This window comes from Dermacentor silvarum, chromosome 4, assembly GCF_013339745.2.
Source record: "Dermacentor silvarum isolate Dsil-2018 chromosome 4, BIME_Dsil_1.4, whole genome shotgun sequence".
Taxonomy (NCBI): domain Eukaryota; kingdom Metazoa; phylum Arthropoda; class Arachnida; order Ixodida; family Ixodidae; genus Dermacentor; species Dermacentor silvarum.
In genome coordinates, this window is record NC_051157.2 from 10965360 (window position 1) to 10987013 (window position 21654).

The following is a 21654-nucleotide window of genomic DNA, read 5'->3' on the forward strand; positions in this document are numbered from 1 at the left end:
ATACGGTGCACGCGACAGCCCTCAGCAGCGCAAAGTACAAGTACGCAGTTGCTGGCAGAGTGGAAGCCGCGCCCCCTCCCTCCGGCGCTGCCTTCCCGGTTTCCTCCTTTCACGTGGGGAGATTGAGTCGCCAGTTCCCCTTGCGCGCGGTCGCAAGCTACGCATTTGGTGCCGCAGATAAACGTCGCCTCCCTTCCCTCCCTCCCATCCCTCCACGGCCTTTCGCACGACGGAAGACTTCGCGTTTGCTCTCCGCCGTGCGTTCGCTCTCCGTGAAAGCACGCGTCCGTCGCGCGGTTTCACTCGCACATACGGCATACGACGCTGGAAACGGTTTTATCGCGGTTGGACTTTATACGGTACTTCACGGTGACGACGACGGTGACGGCAGAAATGCGCTTGGAGTGTCCATGTAATTGCTATCGCAATAAAACGTTAGTTGTAACGTTAAGAGACCGGAAGAGAGTGGTGTGGATCAGAGAGCAAGTGGGTATAGCCGGTATTCTAAGTGAAATTAAGAGAAAAAGAGCTGGGCAGGCCATGTAGTGCGTAGGGTGGATAAACGGTGGACCATTTGTTACATATGGGGTGCCAATAGCAGGGAAGCGCAGTCGGGGACGGCAGAAAACTAGGTGGGGTGATGAAATGAGGAAATCTGCAAGTGGAAATTGGAATCAGCTAGCGCAAGACAGGGGTAATTGGAGATCGCATGGAGAGGCCTTCATCCTGCAGTGGACATAAAAATAGGCTAATGATGACGATGATACCGCATGTTATATAGCAAGCCGTGGAATATACACATACCTAAATATACACGGAAATTTTCGCTCTCGGACAACGACGCCGACACCGACACCAGATTTTCTGCGACACGGGGCCCTTAACACTATCACATTAAAATTATCGCTGTTTCGCTCTGACGATCAAACTCGGCACGTGTGGCGCTCTTCAGTGGCAGAGAGGGGGTCGACGCATCCCCGTTCCCGCGTTGACCACGCCTTTGTTATTTTCTTTTCTCTTTTTTTTTCTCTGTGGACGTTCCTACCAGAAAAAAAATTCACCGACGATTACGATACTGCCTCATGCGAAATTTGAGTGCAGCTGTATGCGTGTTTTCATTTCGCAATATATTGGATGGCGTGGACAATCTGTCTCGTGCGGCACGTTGCAAGTGGAGCGAAGTGTGGCGCGAATGCCTCGCTAATCTGGAGATTGCGAGAGCCGGCGCGTGGGTGACACGTGGGCGCGATTCACAGCAGCCGGCGCCAACAAACCTGCCAGACGACGCGCGCTACTCTGCCGCCATCTCGTCGCCATCTTCGCCGCACTACGCTTTTCTTCTCACGCTTTCGCCATACCCTCCTCCTCCGCTTCCCGCCTCATGGTTCCGCTGCACCATCCTCTCCGCTTCCCTCCTCGCGTCTTTCATCCCCCGCTGCGATCCGCGTTCTCTTTCATCTTTCGCTGTATATACGCCGCCGACGCCGCCACTCGTCGCAGGAACGGGTGCCTAAGAACTGCGCTCTAAAACGAGGAGCAGTAATCAGATCCGGCATCTCGACACATCCAACGCCAGGGTGCTTGCATCGAACTTTGATTTCTTTTTCCTTGTTTTTTTTTTTTTTTTTTCCCACGGCGCTCTTCCCGCGTTCGTTTCACACGTTCAGTGATCGACGATCGTGCGACTCGCTTCGAGTCACGCTTTTCTTTTTTTTTTTTTTTTCTCGGATCATCGGCTTGGTGCAGCTCGTTATTTCTGCGCAGCGTTTTGCGTCATGGTGGCCCCGACAGCGCGCAAAATGAACAAGAAGTTTCGATGTTCTTCGCATGCACTGCGTAGTTACGCTCTTCAAAAGCACTCGCTCAGCAGCGCAACGTACACGTCGTGCGTTTTGCGGCGTCGTCTGTTAGCTGATCCTTAAATGTTAAAGCAGACTGGGTACGTATGTGTGTGTAAACTTTATTTAAGGAGGTCCGGAGGCTCGACTTAAGCCGAGGCGGGCCGCTCCCACGTTGGCACTGTCAGGCCAAGCCCTTCAGCGACATCATGGGCCCTCTGGACAGCCCTTAGTTGGTCTTGAAGCAATGGGCTTTGTATTCTTTTTTGCCATCGAGTCCAGGCTGGGTACGTGACCGCAGATTAGTAAATCCGCGCTTTCCTAGGTATTGTGGCCCTCATTACATCGCTAACGCGACGCTTGTGACTTCCACAACGCTGCGTGGTTTTATTGTGGAGAGGCCGCGCAGATTTAGCACACTGTCGTTGCCCCTGATGCAGCTCGAATGCGCACGCCCGGAGTAATCCCACGCGTGGGCATCCTTCCGCGCAATGCAATACCGTGCTTGTCAATGCGTGTGTGTACCACAGAGCGATAGGTGATTTACCAGTGTAATTGTACACCGATCAACTGAAACGTATACGATCACTTTCCTTCTGGTCGTACGCCATAGCGCGTCTCTTCGCGTAGAATGTCAAAGCTGCTCTGCACCGGCTGTAATTCCGTATGCGTGGGAAAGACGCAATAGTGGTCGTGCCGGCACAGATAAGAGGAAAATCAAACTGGACAGAGCGGCTCCTCCTAAGAGGCTTGCTTGTACGTGCCCGAGATGACAGGCACCGATAGCGATGTCCGTGGCTGCCCCTGTTGCAAGCGCATTGTGCTCCCGGACCGAGCGACTGCTTGGTCACACTCCGAACGGCGATCTTCTTCCTTTCCTTTGCGTTTGCCTTCTGTAAGTACGTGCTGGCACGTTGCTTTATGGCCCGCCAGTTGTGTGCCAACGCAACACGGAACAACTGTTGCGCTATCCGCGCGATCCCATCGGCATAGCGCAAGCGAGCCGAGCATCAAGCACGTGTCTGCGAGCTCCGCGCAGATGCTTGCAGTAAAACAACAGGATAGAACACCAGCAGCGCGCCCTGTCAGCAAAGCTCATTGATGCAGGAATTAGCTGGACCTTGGATACAGCATTGTCAAAACGAAGAAGGTGCATAGTCGCTCGCGTCGAGAAGAAAACATGTCGCAACATTGTCCTGCCGCGGAGCGAATGCGTCTCGGAGCTATGTTTTTGCGGCGTTCTGTGCGCCGCCGATCGCGGAGGCCAATTATGACCTGCCGATTCATTCATCGCTGCTAGGAACTACACCCCCCTCTATCGGCATCGCTGATTTCAGCCATAGTGATTGCAGCTGAGAGCGAATCGCCTGCTTGCCGGGACGTTCTGCCGCACGTGTCTTCCCCGCTAAGTGTGGACGTACCAATAAAGTTATTGATTAACTCTAGCGTTTGTATTAATTTCGTGCTTAAACAATAGGATACGAGAGAACACGGATAGGGCATAAGCCGTTATCGAGACAGGTGCCCGTTTATCGCTAATGTGGGCACGCCTTGTTATTTGATAAATGCGCAGTGTCAGGTAGGAACGGTGATACAAGCTTGTAAGAAATCGCGGAAACTAGTTCATCACTGAGGCGTGTCCAATGTACGTGATTGATGGGTTTTAATGGCGCAAGGGCATCTTTGGCCAAAGAGCTCCACCAATGTATGTGAGCGTCCCTCGCGTGCTTTTTCTCGGGAAGAATGAAATGTTCCTTGACTCATTAGGATAGTGACCGGGGTGTCTAAAATCAGTGCTCAACGTTGGCAAAAGCATGATTTCATGTATGACCACATTGTACAAAATTATGCGGGGTGTGTGAGCTTAATCTTCTTTATAAATAGGTTTGTCTATCTCCGCGTATTGTTTTGTCTACCACATTTGTCTTCTGTGTATACATTTTGTCTCGCGTATTACTTTTTAAGTGTACGAGTACGTAGGCGCCGTAGCTGTTCCTGGGCACTGTAATAAACAGTTTATTATTATTATTATTATTATTATTATTATTATTATTATTATTATTATTATTATTATTATTATTATTATTATTATTATTATTATTATTATTATTATTATTATCTTTGTAAAAATGATTGTACATACATTGGGTTACAGCGTGTTGAGATGTGGCATTACAGTCTTCGGATTCTGTCCGAATCGTTGGAGATGCAGGGCAGACAGGATTATAAAAAATATTCTTAAAAATGTTGCATACAATTCCCCAACAGGAACAGCTGCAAATATCTTCCGAGAACTTGGTCTGCCGAATTTTCAATCCTTGCTCATCGAAACAGTTGTCAATCATTATCGGGATTCCGCATTAAAAAAAAATACCGCCAGAAGGGAACTTCGTAAGCACGTACGTTATGTGGTTCCTCGTTCATCCACGAGGTATGGTGCGGCCAGACGTTGTGCATATGTGCCGGACATTTTTAACAAATTACCGGATGAAATTTTTAACGGGTCTTCGAAAAGCACGCTGAAAGAATTATTGATGGAGTTATGGTGAAATTAACGTCCATAACACTTTGGCATTGTAATATTTTCTACTTCAACTTCTTTTGTTTCAAGTAGAATAACCACATGTTATCTTGGTCTTATTTGTTTGTCATTAACTTGCCATTATTCGTGTGTGTGTGTGTGTGTGTGTGTGTGTGTGTGTGTGTGTGTGTGTGTGTGTGTGTGTGTGTGTGTGTGTGTGTGTGTGTGCGTGCGTGTGCGTGTGTGTGTGTGTGTGTGTGTGTGTGTGTGTGTGTGTGCGTGTGCGTGTGCGTGCGCGCGCGTCCTACAAAGCCCCTGAGGCTTAGACCGGCCTGTTTATGTTCTGCATTTTTTGGTGGCAGTAAGCATTATTATTATTATTAAACATTATTACTCTTATTATTATTAATTGTCCTTTCTTCGTTACCGACGTAAGCTTGTTTTTTATTATATTCGCCTGCAGTGTTCTTGTTTTTGTTTTATGGCGCTGGCACCGAGCGACATTGTGTTTCTCAAGGCGCACACCGAAAGTCTGCCTCAGGCAACCGGAAGTTGAGGTGTCTCCGAAACCGTGATGGTTCAAGTTAAGAGTTGTATATAGCAGGATACAACTGAAAAGAAAAACAGCAGTTGACAACAAAGGCACACGGACCGCGCAGGGTTGTGTTATACTCCGCCAGCCAATCACAGAGGCCAACAAAATCGTCGTCATGCGACCTTTTCAAAATAGCGTCGTACTTGATACGACTGTACTTGTCGTACTTGCACGTTCCACTATGACATACGAGTGAAAACGCATAAAATTACGAGCTTATAGGTTTATTTTTGTGGTTACCCTCTTATTTAGGTAACAGGGAAAGTTTGTAGTACGAACTACTTGCAGCCTCGCGGAAGAACAGTGGCTGGCGGTTATGAGGGCGTGGCCGGGGCTTCACTGCAGACTTAAGTTGTATCCGACTATAGGATAGATATGATATAAGGGCATAAGTTTAGTTAAGGAAAAGGCCAATCTTTAGGAAAAGTTAAGGAAAAGGCCAAAAGTCTTTCTCATCATTATAATGAATAACTATCATCATCAGCAATGGCTCGAGCGTCGTCGTCTTCTTCCACAGCTGGCTCCGTTGCCGCTCATCATTCCAGCATAGAATTTCACTTCTGTCGTCGTAATGGGGAGGCCACCTTTACGGAAGTCTGAGCCATTGCTTAAGGGGGTATGAGCCATTCATTCTCCGTGTCCTAACGCACGCTCCGCCGGCGCGTTAGGAAACGTTGTCAGTTGCTCCTGTGGGTGTGGTAGAAGAAGGAGGTGCGTTAACCAAAGGTCTAGGGGCTAGCACCATTAAAGACAGGACCATTACGGTCGCCTAAAGTTTTTAACGCGACAGCGTTAAGGGCCCCGTGTCGCAGAAAATCCGGCGTCGGTGTTGGCGTGCGGCGTTCGCGGCCAAGAAAATCATCCCGAACCACCCCGGCCACGCAGGCCCTCCGCGTGGCGCAGAGGCGTTGGTGAACTAATGGAATTTCTCAAAGTAAAATGCGTCAGAAAAATCTTAAAGTACGACTTATCCGCAGCCTACAAGTATGATAGCGTCTGATTGTAATTTGAATATACGAGGAAACATAATTATGCTACGCTGAAACTCAAACACAAAGCCCTTTTCCAGCATTTCTACCATTCATACAGGGATGCGCCCCGGTGGGAGTTTCTTGCAAAAACACTATTTAGATGGCACTCGCCTCCTCAGCAGCCTACATGCAACGCTGGGTGCCGAAAAAAAGAAAGCTGCAGTTGCCGGGAAGCCTGACAAACAGTCAAAGGTGGAGTGGCGCCCTCTCGCGAGTGACGTCACGCCAGGACGCCGATCGCACCGGCTCATCGGCTGCTGCGCGCGCTCGTTGGCTTCGTGCATGTTGCGCCAGCCGTACTTCCTGAAGTATGTTTCGGCTGCTTGCTGCTGCCACGCCGAAACTGCAATTTCTTTTTCAGAAATGCGTCTCTCGTAAAAACTTGCAGCTTGGACAACGCAAGCTATGTAGAGCTGAAGGGGTCTACAGCTTTTGCAATACAGAGGTGCACCGTGTGTGTCCATAAATTTCGCGCAAAGAGAATGTCTTGAAATTCAGCATGAAAATTTTTGTATGATGCTTAGCTCAAAGCATAACCTTCCCTTAGTAATTAATTACGGCATACATTGCAGTTTACACGGAAAGTAATATCGGTATGATATTAGAACGATACTCGATCTCTGCGAAGCTTTCAAGGTGCTTATTGCTCTGGCGAGTTGTTCTATTCAAATAAGGGCACTGTAATAATGCGTAAAATGAAGAGGTAGGTGCGCATTCTATATGAAAAAGTTTGCCACTAATTTCACCGTTCTCCGAAACAGGCACCCAAAAAAGCGTTGTTCATGGCTCTTAACATGACTGCGCGTCACGTATAGTATAAACTTCACGAACACCATAACAACAATCACCTGAAAGAAAAGCCTCGTGGTTAAGATCTAGAGCCAAGCCATTACAAGCGATGAAATGTTTCATAGTGTCCCAGCTGCAGCAGTCTTTATCGACAATGTGGTGCACCCCTCCCGCAACAGGGACAACCGACAGTCGTTATGGCGTTAGGGCGAGGCACGCATTGTTCGCGAAACTCATCTGTTCACTACAATTCCGAATTGAAATCATGAAGCAGTTCCTTACAGCGCCAATTTCAATGCCTAAAGTATACTCGAGACACTAGAGCGCAGCTTAGGCCGCCTTTAAGAGGGAAATCCTTGTACCTTCTACATCACGGTGTCACAACCTCAGTAGTTTAATTATACTAAGTGAGAACTGTTCGCTTGATCACTTCATAAAAGACCGCCTCGTACAGCCGCCTCATAAAAAAGACACCAAAAACCTCATATGAATTCACTTGATTTTAGACCTCCTCCGATGGATGATGATACCTTCAATGTATCCCATACAACTATAATGAGTGAGGCCTCGGCTTCTTGCTAGCTGCAGCCATACGGTATAAAAGGCATATTTAGCCCCAAAAGTTGTGCCGAGCAGCTGTCAGTTTCGCCAAACAAATTGGTCATAACTGCTGTTCCCCAATCAATAAGCACCTGTAAAATGCTGAACACAGTTGAACTTGTGTACCTGTAAAGGGAATAAATATTGTTTCACGCCTTCTCGTGTGATGCAAACAGCTGAAAGCCTCAATTAGATTTGCTTCAAGTTACCGCCGAGAAGCAGTTACAAAAAATTGACCGGCAGAATCTAGACTGCAGTCCTCGTGCATGCTGCCGAAGGTTTCTGTGAAGAAATGCGAAATAAATTTTTCCATGAAGTACTCGTCGTGAGCAAACAAGCTTTCGCGGGTTAAAAATCAAGGTAAATGTTGTAGAAGTCATATATATAGCCAGCGTCTGTTACATGATTGTTGCACCCCATCAGGTATGATCGCTTAACTGGCTTGTGCTGTCCTATGTCATGTCTATATATGTCTATATATATATATATATATATATATATATATATATATGTCCTATGTCTTTGCGTTTACGCTTTTCTTATCTGCGCGAGGTACCGCTGCAGAGTGTAGAACCGCGCATGAAAAACCCGCACCGCGCTGGACTGAGCTCAGTCGTCTGGTACTGTAACGTTGCCTTTGCGAGATATATTTTTGTCTAGATAATAACCTCTGAATAAATTTCTTCAAGCACATCGTGAAAATATATTTGAGGCAACCGCCATAAGTGTACTAGTATAAAGAACGAGAGCGAACAAAAGAAAGCATTGCAGAAGGCACCCGGACACTTCAGAACTGTTACAGACGACAGGCGCGAGTCCTTGCCCTGGCAACATGATTGATTGATTGGTTGATTATTATTACTGTTGTTGTTGTCATCATCATCTCGGTGTACCTTTTGATACGCCCTTACACTTTTCAGCTCACACTAAACGCGTTGCAATGTGGGGTATGCACTCTCTCGGCTCTGTTTGCAGACAATCGAGAGAATTCAATACTACACCGCTCTGCAAGTTGTACACAACAATCTTCCTTCCTCAACTCGAATACGCGTTGGTCGTTTGGAATGGCATTTCCAGATCCAACAGTGGCATTATAGATCGCGTCCACAAAAGCTTTCTAAGCACATATCGTCACCGCTTTGCCAACACGGACACTGGACCTTGCTCTAGCACTGTTGGATTACTGCCATTGCCCTTACTTCGCTGCCGACGTAATCGTGCTGACCTTCTGTTTCTTTTCAAACTCCTTCACGGTATAAATCCTCACCTGCCCCGAACTCCTCAGTTGTATCATGTTTCGTATTCTGCGCAAGGTCACCAGAGCACATTTCCCTTTCCATATTCCTGCCTGTCCTCACCAACACTCAACTGTCCATAGAATACAGAGTCTTTATAACGCTTACTTTGATGATCTTGATATTTTTCACAACTCGCTGTCATTGTTCTTTTCCAAGCTTTGCGTTGTTGTGTCATAGTTTTACATATTGTTCAACTGCCTTTTTTCTCGTTTTTCTTTTGCATTCATTTTGCACCTTGTTGTATGTACACTCTCCTTTTCAAGCTGTTATTTTTATTCAGTTTTTTTTTCTGATATTCCCTTGCCGTTTTTTTATTTATTTTTAGTTGTTTTATGTATGCGTGCACCAACACTTAACCTCATGGTTGTTTCTGGGCACGATGAATAAATTTATTATTATTATTATTATTATTATTATTATTATTATTATTATTATTATTATTATTATTATTATTATTATTATTATTATTATTATTATTATTATTATTGTTATGTGGTTGTCGGTGTTGATGATGATCATGTACACAACTGCGCCTTCATTCTCACTATGGAGCTCGCTTAGTGCAAAGTTGTGTGTGCGTCGCAAACTTGTATCTTATAGCTGTTTGATTGAACGCTATCTGACACACGTTTTCTCCTCATTTTTGGCTCTGGTATTTTTCTATAGGCTGACAACAACGACGCCGTTCTAAGCAGTGTGGCCAAGAAACGGGTAAGATTTTGCTGACGGTTCAACTTAGAGTCTGGCTTGTCAAATGGTGCGACGTTGACAACCATAACCACGGGGATCCGCAGCATCATACGTAGCGACGCTACCGGGAACAACGCCGAGTCACCATGCTGACTCATTACTTTTTCTTTTTTTTTTTCTTCTCGTACACATACGGCTACACGCGTCTCTACTATGCCATGTGTCCCAGCTAACGTCAGCCAAGCTGCTCAACGAAAAAAAAAATATTCATAAAACACGGTGCAAGTTGCAATCTTTACAGCTACGGTGTTCGGTCGTCAGACTTCTGACGGCTAAACACCGTATGTATTAAGATGGTATCTTCCGCCATGTTCTTTTAAATTTTTTTACAGCTTGGCTAGCGTTAGCTGGGACACCCTAAAGAGCGTTTGAGAGGGCTCTATAGGTCAGTGCTCCCAAAGAAACTCCGCGCAGAAGGCTGGTCTCTAGGGTTTACGGGCTTTCATGATAGACTTAAGAGCGCCGCCCACTACCACACTATCGTGTACGCTGTTTCCCTGAGCTCGTCTCTCTCTTTCTCTGTTTTATCGCCCTACCTTTTCCCCCCGTGCAGGGTAGCCAACCGGAACCACCTCTGGTTAACCTCCCTGCCTTTCTAGAATGACTGCATTATCCAAGGCAGATCAACTCACCTCATTTCGCCTTTAGACAAACTAAGCGGACGTGTAGTTTAAATATGCACAACTTTAACACGTTTCAGGTTCGCCATTGAAAGCGAAGCTCCAAGAAAAAATAACGAAATCTGTCTTGCGCTGTTAGGCATGTATATAACCTCGCTCGGCATAAAGGCCAAGCAGGCGTACGTGCGTGTGGGTGTTGTAGGCGTACCGCGTGATCTGAGCAAGAACTTAATCGTCTGAGAAGCGTTTCCTGCCTGTTTGCTGCGAAATGTCCCTCCGTCCGCCGCGAGAAACTTCGAAGTTAAACCAGTTAAATATAAATAAGGGAACAAAAGAAATGTAGCTCGTCGCTCGCACTCCACTCTTCTCATTTTCCGACCCGTATTTCTGTCGCGTCGTTTAAGCGTCCTAATCCCTCCGTCCCTCGCTAATGGAGTCGCCGCGTTGGTGTGTTTTCTTCTCGCAGTGAGTAATATGACAGCCAATCCCCGCTCTAATACATTCTCTGACGTCGTGTCTTTTTTTTTTTTTTCTTTACAGGAGACCTTCGACACTCTCTTCGACGTTAACAAACACAACGCCCTGCTTTCGAGAGGTGATCCATTCACATTTCTTCCCGTACACAGACAAAAGGTTACATGGTCGAGACGAGTCTCGCAAACAGAAGGATTTGCAAGCCCTGAATTCTCGCGTCTTTAAGCTTGGGCTGACTCTGTTTTCTATACTTCCTGCGAGTTTTTAGGTTATTCTTTTTTTTTTCGCTGCTTTACTCTTAAATCGTTCAATTGAGGTAGGCCTGGAAGAGATACTCACGGCGCCGGTGTTATAGCATTTCTTTTTTATGGGTCGACAGCGCGTAATTTGTTCTCACTGACCCTGTCGCAAGAGCATTTTCTTAAGCCTTCTTAGGCAGGGGATCTTGGAACAGTCCCGGACTGTGATTTCCCTGCAGTGATTCGAGCCAGCCACCAGATAAATTTGTTCACAGTAAATTTCACATAGCAACATCATTCCTGATATCTAGACAATCTGTCTTTCAAAAGACTACACATTTACTGCGTGAGATTGGGAACATCTATGTAAGCAAAGAACACTCGCTGTAACGCATGGTTCATCCCTTTTAAAAGCAAGCTTAAAAACACGGACATAGAAGATGAAAGGGGCAGCGCAAACTGTTTACTTAGCATATAAGCAAAATGAACAATGCGTGCAACGACTCTCCACGTGTTGCTAGCCGTCAGCGGTCAACAGTAATCATTGGCGAAACATCTTTGAGAATTTGCCCCAATGCTTAGCCTGTCGACGAAAGTGACGACAGTGAGAGTTAATCCTATTGGAAACGCGAACTCACACGTGCATGTCATGCACTGGGAGTGGCCATTTCTGTTGTCTGCGCTGAAACTGACAGCAATGTGGATCCATATTTGTGACGTGATGTTTTGCACCTTGCTTATAGACAAACCGCACGGCGAGACGTCATGAAGATGCGATGGCACTGCAGTCAGCCTTGGGTCATTGTCAGACGGAGGGTCATTCCCGCTAACGGCGATACGCGTGAACGGGGGGACTCAATTTTCGCAATTAAAACAAATTTTACTGGAGATACTTTTTGCCAAAACACATTACTAATTAGGGGCACGTTTCGGAAAAGTTCCCGCTGAATACTTTTGTTCAATGTAGCGGATAGCGAAAAGCAAGCGAGAAAACAGCGTATCGTGTTTTTTTTTTTTTTTTTTTTTTTTTGCCTATATTCAGCTGTACCAATTGCAATAGTACGCTGTATGTGCACTAAGAAAACACAATGTCACTCACTCACTCACTCACTCACTCACTCACTCACTCACTCACTCACTCACTCACTCACTCACTCACTCACTCACTCAGCATCCACACACCGATTCCTCTAATAGCCCCATAACTGGTACGCTATAACCTAACTATACCTTACTTTGTGTACCCTAAGCGTTACAGCGCCCGCTTTATAACAAACATAAAGGTTCTCTATAAGAGTTACTGTACCTTCTGTACCAGATTCCTTATAAGTATGGTTGCTGAAAATGCGTGTGTGTGCAGGTGAGCGTCGTCTGAGCCACCAAGCCATGAAGGGCGCCATGATGATCTTTCTGTACCGCGACCAGCCGCGCTTCCACCAGCCCTACTACCTGCTCACGCTTCTCATGGACACTGACTCGCTCTTGACCAAGTGGCGCTGTAAGTGCTGCGCTCCTGCGTGTGCTCTGGGTGCACGGATACCGTAGAAAGCACACATCTTCCATCGGCCTCGGGGATTTAAAAGCACGAACTAAGGGCATTCTCTTAGTGATAGGAGACGCAAATAGCACGCATCAAGCCTCTGTAAAATTTAACACAAACACTAAACCTGACTTTATGAGGTAGTTTTGCCTCTGAGCATACTTGTTCAAAAAGCAGACAAAGATATTTCTTATCTATTTCTTATCTAAAGGATTAGTGACACAGCGAACGTTCGCAGGATTGTGTTCGGTGTATCCTGGGTATGATAGTTCTGTTGATTCTTGGTGGCTCACTCATGTCAAGTGCGCCTTCCGGATTTTGATTCATCCTTTTACGAGTCTTGTTATTTAGTAGATAAATGTGAACTAAATGCCTTCGAGTTGTGAGAGAAGCTGTGTTCCGCACTTTGCTTTCATGTTTCCCGTGCACATGTTTCACGCTATTAATTGTATCAGCGTAATTATTGTCTTCCGTTTTACAGGCGGTTAGTGCGCATAAACTTGGCAGAACGCTTTGAAATGGCAACTGTAATCACCTCTACTCGCCTCTTTTCTGTCCCTCCCCTCTCCAGACAACCACGTGCAGATGGTTCAGCGAATGATCGGATCGCAGCAGTTCGGGACGGGTGGTTCTTCTGGCTACCAGTACCTCCGGTCTACGCTCAGGTGTCGAACTTCCTACGATTGCATTCAATGACATCGTAAAAAGTTTCCCGAAAAAAACTGTAGGCGACCTTAATGTTCCCTTTAAGTGTCTTTAATGGTGCTAGCCCCTAGACCTTTGGTTAACGCACCTCCTTCTTCTACCACACCCACAGGAGCAACTGACGACGTGTCCTAACGCGCCGGCAGAGTGCGCCTTAGGACACGAACAATGAATGGCTCATACCCCCTTAAGCAATGGCTCAGACTTCCGTAAAGGCGGCCTCCCCATTACGACGACAGAAGAGAAGTTAAATTAAGTTATGGGGTTTTACGTGCCAAAACCACCATCTGATTATGAGGCACGCCCGTAGCGGAGGACTCCGGATACATTTGTACCACCTGGAATTCTTTAACGTGCACCTAAATCTAAGTACACGGGTGAAATTCTACGCTGGAATGATGAGCGGCAACGGAGCCACCTATGGAAGGAGACGACGAACGCGTGTAGCAGTTCGCGCGGTTGCGCTGAGGGGCGCATAATCAGGCTGCCGCCCGATTCATGGCCAATCCCCCGTAGTGGGTTGTGCTATTTCTATAGGCACCAAACCAAAAGCCGAGGGGCGTCCACGAGCCAGCTGTGGAAGACGCTCGAGCCATTGCTGATGATGATAGTTAATCATCATAAGGATGAGAAAGACCTGGCGGTTAATTGGCCCTTTCCCTAACTAAACTTATGCTCGGCTATATCATATCTATCCTATACAACTCTTAACTTGAACAATTACCTCCTTTTAGATCGGTTTTTATTATTCTTGCGGTTTCGGAGACACCCCAACTTTCGGTTGCCTGAGGCCGACTTCCGGTGTGCTTCATGAGAAACATAATGTCGCTAGATGCTAGCGCCATAAAAAAAAGTCTCATTTTCGCCCATAAGGTAAAGCATCTATTGCGATAGCATACTTGTGGACAGCTATACGAAGTAAGGATAGTAGTTTTATCGGCCGTGTAAACTTGTAAACATAGGCATACTAACTAAATTAGCAAGCATGGTGTCACGCGCGCACAAGCAAACATGAAAGCATCTCTTTCGACGGCCGCGGAAACTCGCTGTCAAAACGCTGTAGTGAGTAAGCGCGGCTGCAGCGGCGAGCGAATTGACCTTCGTCCCACCGCTCGCATCAACGCGAACTAACCGCGAAAACACAGCGCAGGGAGGAAGGACTCTGCCCCCGCCGCAGATCACTTTCAATATACAGCCGCCCGGGCGGAAGCGCGTGGCGTAGTACTCGGCCTACCCCCTCCCTCCCTGCGCTACCCCCGGAGCCGTGCTCCCATGCGTGCGCCCGCGGTCGCTAGGGCGGCGCGGAGTAAAATGCGCCCCCCCCCCCCCTCTTCCCTAGCCTCCCTCCGGAGCGACAAGACGGCGCGCTTCCTTCCCGCTTCGTTCGCTTGCGTGCGGGAGACTGAGCCGCGATCCGGCTCACCGTCGCACGCTTGCACTCACATATGGGGCATACGGCGCGCGGCGACGATTTTATGGCCCGTGGACCTTACACGGAGCCACACGGCGGCGGCGACGCCGACGGCAGAAATGCTCCTGGAGTGTCCATATAATTGCTATCGCAATAAAAATAGTTACTCTGCGACGCGAGTGCACACCGACACAGTGAAAATGTTGTGCCCTTACATAGTAGCAGAAAGAGGGAAAGTCGATTATGGGATAGATTGTTTACAGAATAAAAAATCTTGGAATGTTGGTCTCGGAAGACCTGCATGCAAAGAGCTAATAGAGCGCTGCTGAGCATTTTTAAGGCTACTGGATCCGACGATGTCATGTCTATAACGCATATATAGCATAGTACTTAAACATAACCTGCAGGCTTTTGCAATAAATGAAGCTGCTATGGCTGCTCTAGTACTAATTATGTATCGTATATTCGTTAAGAGCGCACAACATTGTAATTTACGTTATACCCTGAGGGAAAAGGTAACGTTACGACGGAAGGAGAATTGAGAGAATTGGAGAGAGTTGTAACGCTCGCGTACAGTCCTGAGGTTACACGCTGTCAAAGTTTATCGTGCATGCCTGTAGACTTCGGGAACCGGAGCAACAGCGCATTCGTTGCTTCTCGCACAGATGTGACTACTGACCTAGAATCATCCGTTTCTGATAGTGGACGACTGTCTAGTCTGTCAAACACGATGTGCCACACTCGAAACAGCGAAGGCGCTCGAAGGTCTCGCCGTCATAGCCGAGCTTGTCGCATGGTTGGGTTGTGGGTCATTCCAAACTGATGTCAGTGGGAGCTCATAAATACGGGTGTCACACGGCGCACTTTCGATCGCGATCGAGCCCGATCGGGGTCAAAATTCGCGGTTGCGATTTATTTATTTATTTATTTATTTATTTATTTATTTATTTATTTATTTATTTATTTATTTATTTATTTATTTATTTATTTATTTATTTATTCTATATGGCACAGTTAGTTACGGTGGAAACAAGTTTGGCGGGAAGGTGGTTCCAGTCACGTGAGGTGTTCGAGATGAAAGATTGTATAAATGTGTTTGTGCGAGAGGATGTACACCCAACTTCACTAATTTGGTTAACCCGCGATGAAAGGTAGTAGGCGCAAAGATGATTTCAGCGTGAGATGATGATGATAGTAAACTGTGAAATAAGCATAAGTGAAAAACACTTCTGCGTAGCGATAAATGTGACTATGATAACCTGGCTTTATTGCTGTTACCCTGGATGTATGCGATAATTGGCTAGTATGAAATGAGAGGCATTGTTCTGAACCAGTTCAAGTGCTTCTTCTTCTTTCTGGGGTTTTACGTGTCAAAACCAGTTCTGATTATGAGGCACGAACCAGTTCAAGTGCATTAATGAGCAGTAAAGCACTGATTTGGGCGAGTTGGTTCATGGCTATTCAAAAGGCGCAGCGCGGCTGAGACGGTTACAAAGAAACACAAAACCGCGTCACAGCGCTTGTGATGTGGTTTTGTGTTTCTTTGTCTCAGTCTCAACCGCGCTGCGCCTTTTGAATAGCATTAATGAGGTTTTCACAATCAGGATTCCAAACAGCAGCTGCGTGTTCTAATTTGGGGCGTATGAAGGTTTTACCGAGAGACAATTTTAGTTCTGTTGGAGACTTACTAAAATTTTGACGTAAATATATATATATCCTATATGGCGTGAGTTTTCCATGTTAAATCGGACGTTATATTGATTTCAAGGAATTGATAGCACGTAACTTGTTCAAGTACTACGTACTCTAGTACGTAGTAAACTGGGCAGTGGTCGTTTGTGCGAGAAATCCGCATTAATTTACACTATTATTAATGTTTAATTCCATGAACCACTTGTCGCACCAACCAATTAAAGAATCTAAGCCTGATTGTAATATATGTTCAGAATTGGCTATTTGCGCAAGCTGCGGGAGGGAGCCTATCGCGGTCGAGAATTTCGATCCGGATCGAGCTCGATCGCGAGCGAAAGTGGCCGTGTGACACCGGTATAGAATGCGACGCCGAGCTACAGGCGGTCTGCAGAGCACGCTCCCTTCACGACGTGGTGGCCCAGGCGGGAGACGCAAATGCATGTCAAAGGAGCACCGAACGTAAACGAGAGATCAGGAAGGTGTTAGATCGTCTCACAGTAGGCGTTGATGATTCCCCGCGCGAGCAATTAGGGAAAACGAGCAGCTGCATCTATTCTCGGAACGTTCTAGGAACTAGAGGTACGCGAATACTCAGTGGGACGAATGCCACAATCTAATAATGTTTATTTTTGACTAGTATTCGATTTGGAAATGGAATTTCTGATTATTCGTTTCTTGCCGAATATACGGGACAGAATTGTTATTGAAACATACAGGAAGAAACAAGTCCGCAAGACCTCCCTCAAGTGTTGCAGAGAACTGTGCTTTGGGAGCCACTGCTGCTGCGAATGGGCTTATGCTGCAGTGATCCGACCATCAGTGATCAGAGAATTCGTCATATGCCTCTTGTCCCGTTCAGTGTGGTAAAGATACGCGGTTTTTCACCGAATGGAAATATATATATTGTAAGGGGGTTTATTTACAAGCAGGGGCTACGTAACAACAGCCTTGGCCCAAGAGCGTCGGTCACTGTCTCGCGCTCTCCGGGCGGCTGGGCTTCGTCATCCTCTCTCAATGGCTGCGGACTCTCTTCCCCACTACATTATATATATATATATATATATATATATATATATATATATATGTTGTTCTACTTGTCTTCGTGTTGTTTTTCATCGAGCATTTCATTCTCGACAACTTAACTAGCATATCTGATCATTTCTTTGTCCATAAATCACCGACAGCGCCTGTTTGTGATCTATATGCTCACTCTTTCTGCTTCTCTGACGACGCAGCGACCGGTACAAGGTGTTCCTGGACCTGTTCAACATGTCCACGTTCCTGATCCCGCGCTCGTGCATCCCAAAGCTGACAAGTGCCATGAGCCGCAAGCTAAGCATGCAGCATGACCAGGAGCAGCAGGTGGACGGGAACGCCAGCGTCGCCATCAACGACCCGCACTTCCCCGAGAAGTTCCTCTAGGCACAGACACGCATGGGATATTATAGTTAGCTGTGCACATGCGAGGGTAGAAAGCGGAGAATGAGCAATCTCCATTGTCACGCGGCCACCCTCAGCGGTCGCCGAGCCCCATCTGTTGTCGGTGCTGGTTTGTCGAAGAGTACAGTTGCTTGAGTGTCACTGAAGGTTCCACTGTGTGGATTGTGTGGCAAATAACTTACGCGGTAGTGGTGGGCTCGTTACCCCCATAAACGGACCTCAATTATTTGACAGGTAAAATGTGGGGTTCAGCTGCCTCTGAGGCTGTCCTCGTGACACCAGTATATAGTTCGCCATGCAAGCGATTTCTCGTGTGTGTACATCTAATAGTTCAATATAGAAAACTGCGTGAGGCATTCAAAAGCCTGATCGGAAGAGAATGCGTAATAATGCAGGACTACCGCATTGAAAACAATACAGGACAAAACAATATGATGGACAGTGGGTAGCGAATGGGAGCAGGAAGAGGGGAGGGGGGGGGGGGGGTGAGGAGCTGACATCCTGACATATTATTTGCTTATACGCAGACAAAGTGAAAAAAAAGTAGATCCTGCTAAAGCAAGTCGGTCTCCTGAAATGGTTGTGGTTGTTTTCGTGTTTTCATCTGGCCATGCATCGCTTCGTAGCTGATTGGCAGTGAAATGTCAGCTTTGTCATGGCACAGATGCAAGGGGAACATAGAACTAAGACTGCGATAGCAAGAAATATCTTTTTTTTTATGTACAAACGGATATGCGTAGTCACCAGGCGCAACATCGGCCAGTGCTTGGCACTTTTCATTCGGAAGCACGGCCCCTCAGTTGAAAGAGGGAATGGCCAAGTCTACAGTTCACATTCGAAGTTAGCGCACGATAGTTCTCTAACGAGTTTAGCTCCGTATGCGAACGTAGTCGGATGCACCACGTCACGGAGGCTTCAGCTCGACGCTTGTTACGCAGTTCAGTATACACTTCGCTGCAAGTGCTGGTTGCGCCAAGAAACGCCATCAATGCAAGAGCACATTCGACGACGCGATGTAAATCGTTCACTGCGCGATGCAATAGCTTCAAAAGACGCTGTACGTTGTGTCGTACTCACGTATACGTTATCAGACGGTGCTCGTTTCGGTTGACAATATTGAGAACTGACGTATACGCCGGCTGGTGACAGGCTGACGGCGGATCGTCGCATGTCGCACTGTAGTCAGGGAGACGGGACAACGACAGCAATGGTGTTATAGTCAAATTATGTGAATAGCTCTTACACGCAAAAAAAAAAAAGCTCTATACGGTGATCTCTTCATCATGCGCAAACAGCCCGCGGACTACTATGCAGTGCAATACAGTGTGCCGCATTGCGCGCTCTGGCGGAATTCCACACACAATAGAAATGTAGGAATAATAAACGATGGTATTTTCCAGCCCCGATTTCTTTGTCCCCTTCTTTACAAGAGGAACATTCATTGTGTCAAATGCTTTTTTTTTTTATGCGATTAGCATTCTTTGCCTACTTCAGGCACTTCGTGTTTATCTTTATAACCTCTTACGCCAACCCAGTGACCCAAGTTATCTACTAGGTTGGCCCACTAGGTATGTGCTCCTGATACTGTCGTGGTCGTTCAATCATCGCCATTTCAGCTTCGTAGTCCGACTCTCGTCATAACCCCGTCGTCGTCATACAGTCACCGTCCCATTCCGTCGTTTTCTGCCATCGTCATCATACCAGGATTGTCATCACACCGCCTTCATCATTCAATCGACGTCATTCCATCGTCGTCACTGCGTCGTCACCATACAGTAGTCGTCATGATTATGGCCGATCTTGGCTGGCCGAACTGTCATAGCAAAGTGGGCAGATCCCGGAGACAGTGTGTGTCGCATATAGCCGAAGCAATGGAATTCCCACAATGACCACTGCAGAACCTAAATAAAGGTGTTTTCATCAATTCGGTGTGTCGCTACATTGTTTCGCGCTTAGATGCGGATGACCCTACGTTATAAAATGCAGGGGGGTGATGCGAGTGACAGCGGTCCCGCCGCATAACAAGGGCTGTTGTGAAGCGCATTAGCCGGGTGAGGACTGGCGGCGAAGGACAACGTTTAAGTGTGGCGAGAGGTCACGTGCTGAAACAAAATGACAAATATATATTGTCGGCAAAATATATCGTGGTGTCATGGGCGCCAAACAGAGAGAGAGGAAAAGGTACGGAGGTACACCCTATACTTAGGGAGGGGGAAAGGGGAAGAATGATAAGGAGAGAAAAGAAAAATAATAGTCATTCGCAGAGTCAGTCACAGAGGAATCTCCGCTGTCACAAGCGTTCGTATAATCCAGTATCCTTCACGAACTGCAGAAGGGCTTTTGTGGCCTTATGCATGCAAGAGTGCACAGGCCATAGTCCAAGGTTCTTCCGAGAGCGCTCTGTTATCTAACAGGTTGAGTTTAGCTTGGAGAGTACGTCGTTCAGTGTCAAGGATGGGCAGTGGACACAGAAGGTGCGTCGGTAAATGTGATCGCCCAACCACATGCGGCACAGTAAAGTTGTTTCGCGACGGGAGAGTCCAGGTGGTAGGCGAAGTCGCAAATTGGGTTCCAGACAGTGCAAGCGTGAGTTGGTGAAACCCGGTGAATTCCATCGTATAGAAGTGTGATGTGGCGAGCAAGCGACTGCGCGGCTTGATAGTGGTATAGGAACACGCTGATGTTTTTGATGAACCGAGCGCGCAGCTTCATCTGCACTGTCGTTGCCGACAATTCCGGCATTGGTTCGACAACCATTGAAATACAATGTCATGTCCTTTCTCGAGCGCGTGATGATGAGCGTGCCTTATTTCGTGCACTATAGCTGCTCGTGTAACCCATGACGTAGGGCAAACTGCAGATTCTGTATAGGGCTTCTTTGGAATCACAGAAAATGGCCCAACGATTTGGTGGCTGCTGGAGCACGTAATTGAGTACACCATGAAGAGCCGCAAGTTCTGCTGCTGTCGACGTGGTGTTGTGACAGTATTTAAACTGCAAAGAGACGGCGTCCGATGCAACAATTACTGTTGTAGTAAAGCTGTTGGAATTGGTCGAACCGTCCGTGTAAATGTGTACGCGGTCAAAATAAGACTCGTTGAGGAGAAGCAGAGACAACTGCGTCAGGGCTAGTGGTCACAAGACTGCCTTTTTTGTAATCCTAAGAACTGCGAGGCACATGTGAATTTGCCGGAAACACCACAATACCGATGTTGGGCGCTTCGCAGGCTTGAAGCTAGAATGTATTGAGGCATGCCGTCTCGTCACAATACTACAGAATGTAGCCTGTGGTCTTCGCACTGGCAAATCGGCTAAATGATGGGATGGTAGCCATGAAAGGTGTCGAATGTACGCTCTTAGCGTCTCACCGACGATATGAGTGGTGATCGGTGCTTCTGTGCAATGACAATCGTTGCAGCTGTCGATGAACATCTCGGGAGGCCAAGACATGTCCGACGTATTTGGGCTTAATTGTACTTTCTGTAGTGCAAGGATATTAGTCTTGCATGTGTTAGACAATACAGGAAGACTGTATCGCAAAAATCCGATAAAAAGTGTCGTGTATAGCGGTAATATGGGGCACACTGATGGTCCCCACGATTTTACAGCTACAAATTTAAACATATTCTCAATACAAATTAGTTTTTTCTTCATGTACGAGACATTGGGACTCCAGGTGAGGTCGTGATCCACAATAACGCCTAAGAACCTGCGAGTTTTCTTGTACTCAATTGACTGGCTCTCGATACACACCGGGTATTCGTGTAAATGCCACTAGTGCGCATTTTTCTGTGGATATCGTCAGGCCTTGTCGGCGAAGGTATGCCAGCTGTCAGGGTTGCCGCTTTCGGTACTCTGGCGCGCACTTGTGGCCTTGTCACGCCGGGCGCCCAGATGCACATATCGTCTGCGTAGAGCGAGACATTAGCCGTCTGTTGTAGTAGCGTTTCCGCGAGCCCCAAATAGAACAATATTGAAAAGAGTCGGGCTCAAGACTCCACCTTGTGGGACACCACGACTGGAGATATATCTATTTGTCGGGTCATCCTCAGTAAGGGCAAACACAGATCTCCGTGATCGATAACACCTAATCCACCTAAAGGCGTGGCCT

General features: G+C 46.9%; 1 protein-coding gene across 2 annotated transcripts in view; it reads left to right on the forward strand.

Moving 5' to 3' along the window:
* The window catches only part of LOC119449428 (tryptophan 2,3-dioxygenase-like), a 177032-nt gene extending 158083 nt beyond the window's left edge, over positions 1–18949 (forward strand). For both annotated transcript variants that reach the window (XM_037712598.2, XM_049665200.1), the window contains exons 11-15: positions 9339–9383; positions 10583–10637; positions 12116–12253; positions 12867–12960; positions 17339–18949. In XM_037712598.2, the coding sequence (XP_037568526.1) occupies positions 9339–9383; positions 10583–10637; positions 12116–12253; positions 12867–12960; positions 17339–17525 (519 nt within the window). In that variant the 3' untranslated portion in view covers positions 17526–18949. The remainder of the gene's footprint in view (positions 1–9338; positions 9384–10582; positions 10638–12115; positions 12254–12866; positions 12961–17338) is intronic.
* The last annotated feature ends 2705 nt before the right edge of the window (positions 18950–21654 follow it).